The sequence below is a fragment of the Monopterus albus genome, unplaced genomic scaffold (genome assembly GCF_001952655.1).
Source record: "Monopterus albus unplaced genomic scaffold, M_albus_1.0 scaffold728.1, whole genome shotgun sequence".
Classification (NCBI taxonomy): domain Eukaryota; kingdom Metazoa; phylum Chordata; class Actinopteri; order Synbranchiformes; family Synbranchidae; genus Monopterus; species Monopterus albus.
The window spans coordinates 17108-23640 of record NW_018128608.1 but is presented as its reverse complement, the minus strand read 5'-3'; the positions used below and the strand labels follow the sequence as shown (position 1 = coordinate 23640).

At 41.7% G+C, this 6533-nt stretch overlaps 1 protein-coding gene across 1 annotated transcript in view; it reads right to left on the bottom strand.

The window, feature by feature from the left end:
• The window catches only part of LOC109953524 (putative uncharacterized transmembrane protein DDB_G0290641), a 7715-nt gene extending 3546 nt beyond the window's left edge, over positions 1-4169 (bottom strand). The window contains exon 1 of the mRNA XM_020589005.1: positions 3574-4169. Coding sequence (XP_020444661.1) covers positions 3574-4098 — 525 coding nt within the window. The 5' untranslated portion in view covers positions 4099-4169. The remainder of the gene's footprint in view (positions 1-3573) is intronic.
• Between the last annotated feature and the right edge of the window lie 2364 nt (positions 4170-6533).

The following is a 6533-nucleotide window of genomic DNA, read 5'->3' as shown; positions in this document are numbered from 1 at the left end:
AATTACAGTTTTATATCTTTATGTTTGAAGCCTGAAATGTGGCAAAAGGTCGCAAAGTTCAAGGGGGCCGAATACTTTCGCAAGGCACTGTATAATCAGCTGCAAGGCTGATTAGACAGACTCAGACTTGACGAGTGTGTGGGTGCATTTGGGGGGACTTCAGAAGACAGACAAAGACCCCAAACTCTGCAGAGATCCACAACTCCAGGTGATTCTGTTTCTCTCCCTCTGAATTCACATTACAATACTGTATATTGTTCAATAAATGATGATTGGCACTGCAGTGATTCTCCCTGTGAATTAATTCTATACACGACATAATCATTCAATTTTAGATTGGGAATTCACAGTCCACACAGCTCAACTAAATTTGGTAAAGTCCAATGTGCAGGATTTATGTGTAAATAGGTTTCCTGCTCACCCGTTTATTGTCGGCCGATGTTGATCTGTGCAGTCCATTTACTCACGACAGGGAATCCAGTGTGCCGGTTTGGACCGTCCGCTCAGAATTCAGCCAATTCCGAAGGTCACAGCACCAAGTTGTAATACCCCAGTTCTTTTATTGGACAGATCTGAATGACGACAGAGTCCGGCTTTCTTCATTTTAGTGCTGATTTATTTAAAAAGTGTTAGGGTGATTTTTATTTTTAAGTAGAAATGAATAAAGGTTTTTATTTTATAGCACACATAAGTCTACATACTTTTATTTCACAGTCATGTTTATGTAGTTACATATCATCCCATGTGTTCACTGAATCACTGGTCAATATTTACTGTGTTAGCCAACTGGAGCACTGTTTAACATCAAAGGGACTGGTTCACTAAAACACTGAATCTCATTAGATTTACAACTTTGGTGAAGAGAGTCCACAGTTAATTTATCATCATCACCTGCCTGATGAAGCCAGGGGAAACAGAGTTCACTGGGACACCAAGGTTAGTAAATAGAGATAAGATCTGGAGCCAGGAAGAGGAGAAAACTTCAAAGGTAGAACCATATGCACACACACAGTCAGAGTAGTTTTAATTGGTGAACCGGAAAGCAATGCCTAATGTGGAGCAGTTAGTTAGAAACAAAGGAAGAAGTGAGTGTCTATGCAGAAATCAAGGCAGTATAAGTATATACGTTAATGCATAATAAATTTCACGCTGTGGAATATCCGTTTACTAGTCTTCTCTTCTCAAATAAAAGAACACGCCTCACAAAAGCCACAAGACAAAAGTTACAGAAACACAACCCGGGTGGCTCTCTCCCTCAGACAAGCTGCTGGAGAAGAGAGACCCCGAAAACACAAAACCTAATACATATATAAGTTTTCGGGCTAGCCCCTTACACAGACAGATGTACAAACATCATGAGTTGGAGACAGTCCAGTGTCTCCTTCTCATATCTTATGCTCCACATGCATCAAGCACTAGTCATAACAAAGTGAAGAATTCCGTGTGTGTGTGTACTGTTGTTACATGGTGTGTAACTAAAACATTCACTCAGACATAATTCTAACACGGGATTAATACAAGAAAACAACTAGTGTCAAGGTACACGTTTCAGAATCAACATTGTCTTCTAACCTTGAAGCAAAGCACATTAAAGTCTAATAATTATCTGACTAATTTATTAATTTCTAACAGACAGCTTTAAAGGTGGACTGCTTTCAAACACAGAATACTATACAATCACACCTGGTGGAGTTTGATAGTAAGTTGGTAAGAAAATCAAAACACTTTCCTTGGTTTTCTTTAATGAAAGAGGAGGAGGACAATGACATATTTTGAAAATGTGTTGTTTTGCAAAAATTGTGCCGTTTAAAATATATTCTCCTCAAAATGATTTGCTGTATGTCGCTCCTTTTCCTGCTGGTGATTAGTTAATTCTTGAAAAGACCTGATGACAAATGAGGATGTGCAGGCCCTGGAGTTCATGTCCGCCCTGTTCAGAAGTATAATGGAATGTGCACGGTCGATCAGAGGTCGTTTTCTCTGACCTATTTTACGGGCTGTAAAATGATCGATTGTTCAGTAACTCGGCTTTATTATCAGAACTCAGTGCGGTAACAACAACATGCCAGCTTCTCTACAAGTGGTAAATCAGCCTCTAGTGCTGGAACATAACACCATGACGTAAAGCTGCCGTATGCAAAGGTTTACAGGGCATGTTCACATGAACCTGTATATGACATCTCACCCCTTACCAAGGTTATTTCCAATAACAAAAGTGCAGTTGTGAACATGTACAAATTGCAACAATGACTATGCTGTTAGGAAATTAAAGGCAGCAAAACACAAAGAGCGGGTTCTCAAGTATGAGGCATATCCAAATTGCCTCAGAATTAACATCACTCCAAACAGAACCTAAATGCTGTGATATCTTCAGTATCGAAGTGACAAATACATGACATCAACCAAGAACAGCTATAACACATCTCTCTCTCTCTCTCACTGTTCCCCCATGAGCTTAAGTTACCTTTTCTACTTTTATTTTGCTTAAATTACTTTTTGCAATTTTATTTCCTTGCTTATCTGCAGTACTACTGTATGGATGATTGTCACAACTGCTTTGCAGAAACTGCTTGTTTGTAAGTGCTTGAAAAGACAAGATGTCTGCATCTTTAATTAGTCATATGGCCTGTCTTTCATGACCACTTGGCCCATTTAGCATTTTTACGAGGTCTGCTTTGTCTTGTATATTTTGTAAGAGCCAGAGTATCTACCACTTGAGATAACCATATTGTGATGACTATGCCAGCCAGCGGGAGACCAGATTACCATTTTCACAGGTCTGCTTTGTTTTGTATCACCGTAGAGTCACAATGTCTCAAAATCGGGGCAAAATGGAACTACAGACAAGACAAGAGTCCGGCGCTTTTTGATGACGGAGTTTCTGCGTGTGCTCCACCCCCCTTTAAGCCCAGCGCGCAGCTTTGCCTTACTCGAGACCCTACACAGTCCTCTTCTGTCTCCACTTCTCGAGCTTTCAACTAAAGAACCGGTTCTAACAAAAACTTAACAGTTGCATATAATTTAATAGTCCCAGCAGGTTAATGACCAGACTTAGATTCTGGTGTGTCCACAGGTAACTAAACATGTAGCAGGGCTTCTGAGTGACACACTTAAACCAAAGGGATTCTTATCTCATTTGCTGATGTCACTAAATTAGCTGTGTTTTACCTGGGAAATAGCTCAGAGAAATTACCTTTGTACAACCTTAAGGCAACCAATAAACAACGTAGCTTTTATGTGCTGATAACACAAATAACGCGCAGACAGTGAATCCCGGACTTTTACGTTGTCCCGATGTACGTTTACCTGGAAGTAGTGAGCACGTGATTTTGTTGACTGGGTATCAAACCTACTAAATATACCAGTATAGATACTAGTTTGTTCGATTGGAGCAGCACTGACCTACACCAGTCCCGTGGGGCCTCCCCCACCCCCACAAAACAGATTGTTTATCTCGTTCCTCATTTCAAGAAACTGTTAAAAACAGTTTTTATCGCCGATGAAAACGTGGAAGAACAAATCATAGAGCATTTGTGGTTTTGATCTTTCATCTATTAAGTTCTGAACACTGACCTGTTGGTCGCTAGGACCGGAGGACGAGTCCGCTTTGTTCCTTTGCGCGGGCTCGTTGCTGCGGTGGTCCGGGTCCTGGTTCACCTCATCCATTCCGCTCTTGTCCTCGGCCTGGTCCATGAGATCCTGGTCCTGGTTCTCCTTCTTTATTTCACTTTTGTAATGGTACTGGTGAATGAAATCTGGGTCGTGATTCTCGTCCTTGATCTCGTTCTTGTAGTGGTCCTGTTGGACGAAATCCTGGTCCTGGTTCTCCTCCTTCATTGCGCTGTTGTACTGGTCGTAATCGACGAAATCGCACTCCTGGTTCTCCTCCTTTATTTCACTTACGTAGTGCACCTGGTGAATGAAATCTGGATCGTGATTCTCGTCCTTCATTTCGCCCTTGTAGTGGCCCTGCTTGATGAAATCCTGGTCCTGGTTCTCCTCTTTTACTGCGCTCTTGTAGTCGTGGTCCTGATTCTCTTCTTTAATCCCATTTGTGCAGTGGTCCTGCTTAATGAAATCCATGTTATAAATGTGCATGCGGGGCTTCCAGTTTAAACTTCGGGCAACTAAAAGGAAGATCTCACAGGATCTTACGTGTACTCGCGATCTCACAGACTCTCGCGGTTACTAGATCAGGAGTCTGATGGGGGGCCACGGAAAAGTAGCGCGCCCCCTAGAGTAGTAGTTCATAGTACTCCTCCCGCCTTCAGGGAGGAGTACTAGCAAAGAACATAATAGCAAAGAACATTAAAATAACCTACATTATATTTACAACAACACTGTTTGTACAGGCGAATAGCCACTTATGTTACCTGACTTTGACTGACAGTTTTCTTTTTTAATATTTTTTAATAAAGTCATCCTTTTTTCTTGTTAATGAATAAAACCACAGGGCAGTCAGCCATGTCAAACACACACGCAAATAAATACATATAAAGTCATGGCACTGTTTGCGATTTCCTGGTTCTGTGCCTTAATTAGTCATGAAATGTGATCTGATTTTCACCAAAGTCACAAATTTCAACAAACAATATTTCTAAGCTGAAAATATAGTCATGGTATTTCATGTCTTTATTGAACACCTTTATTGAACAAGACCTGGAGCAAAAATATTCAAAGTTATTTTTTCTTCCTTAGTGATGCAGAAAATGTTCCAGCACTGACAGGTGATCCATCTGTCGAGCAGTCAGTGGTAAATGATAACCACTGGAGATGTCATCTCTAGGGCACGGAGTTTCATTTCCCATAAATCTGCATCTTTTCCTGCTCTTTATACTTTCTCAGCTGTGCATGGAAAAGATAACAACACAAGTGAGAGAAACTGCGGGAAATGGATGAGTCAATGAAGCCTCGTACTTCTGTCACCCTATCGACACATTTTAACTATGCAGTTACTTCCTGCCCCTCAGGAGCATGCACTCTGGGCACAGTCAGGAGCTAAAGTTATCAACTCTGTGTGGAGTGGCCCTGGTAATAAATTGTGTTTGCCAAGTGCATTCTTTCCTTTCATAGCTAAGATAAGACCTGGAAGAGCTCACATGGCCAAAGAGGGGAGGCAGACAAGGGTTAATTTTGCTTAATCTCTGCACAGAAACTTTGTCAAAGTGTGATTTGTTCAGTTAACAATGCCTCAGGGGCTTTTCGAGTGCCACCTGTAGGATGTCCACCACCTGACAGACCAATTGATCACTGAATGGCAGACTTTGTTAAGCTAACGCCAGGTGAGGCAGCGAAGTGCTGCTGGGTTTTGATGTGTATGTTCAGTAAATATGATGAATGTTTCCCCACAGCTAAACAAGATGCAAGTGCAGCGGCAAAGGTGCTGCTGACTGAAATCCTCCCAGGCTGGGAACTCCCTCAGTCCTCAGCTCTGACAACGGGCCTGGGTTTGTGAGCCAGGCACTGAAGGAAGCTCTGCCATCATCAGCTACAGCAGGGCTGCACAGCCTGAAGGCAGGTGACTGTAGTGATCAGAGCCCTGTGATGACATCTCACCCGCTGTGCACGTCCACTACACCCTTTCCTAAATTGCTCTAGGACCTTCTTGAATGAGAATTTTAATCTACATGCTGACCCTGATTGTTTCTTCATTTGAAGACACATTGTCATTGTTCAAATAAGAAACAAAGGCAACGTTTGAGCAGCAACCTGTTACACCACCATATGTACGTAAGTGTCAACACTTTTAGCTCTGACTCAGGATGCTTTCACTCCAGGACAAACAACCTAACACTTTTAACTTGTCACTTAAGGCTGTGACTTAGACCAGTGTTTTTCAACCTTTTTTCAGCCACAGTACACTTTTTTCAGTGAAAAAATCACAAGGCACACCACCAACCAAAAATATTAAAATATGACACTCTGTAGCCTAATCCAGTATATATAATGACAATATAGTCTTTCAATTTATTTATACTCACTCAGTGTGAAATCTGGGCCTGTTTGGATGAACACAGAGCTGATATCCTGGCAGGAATTGAAGAAAGACACACACGAAGCTCTTCATCAACAGCTCTCAGTCTCTCTCTCTCTGTTTTTAGTTTTTATAGCACTCAGGCTTGAAAAGATCACCTCATACAGATATGTCGTGGAAAATGGGAGCAATGTCAAAATAGCTTTGTTTGACATAATGGGGAACTCCTTCGCAGCAGTTAGCCAAAAACTGTCCAAAGGTAGATCACCAAAGCTTAGCTTTAAACCACGATTTTGTCTCAGTTCAGTTAGTTCCTCCTGCTCCTGCAAAGTCGTGTCCTTTCCAAAAGCTGTTGATGAGCTATATGGATCCCGAACCCAGTCAAGGCATTCAGTGGAAGCTGAAGAGAAATAAAAGCACATCTTCTCCTCAAGAATTTTCAGATGTTCACCTATTATCTTGCACAATGTAGCAGTGTTGACATCTTGCCATTTCTTGGTGAGTGGGAACATTTCAAGGTTGGCAGTTTCCACATGTTGTTGCCAGAGGTGCACTTTTG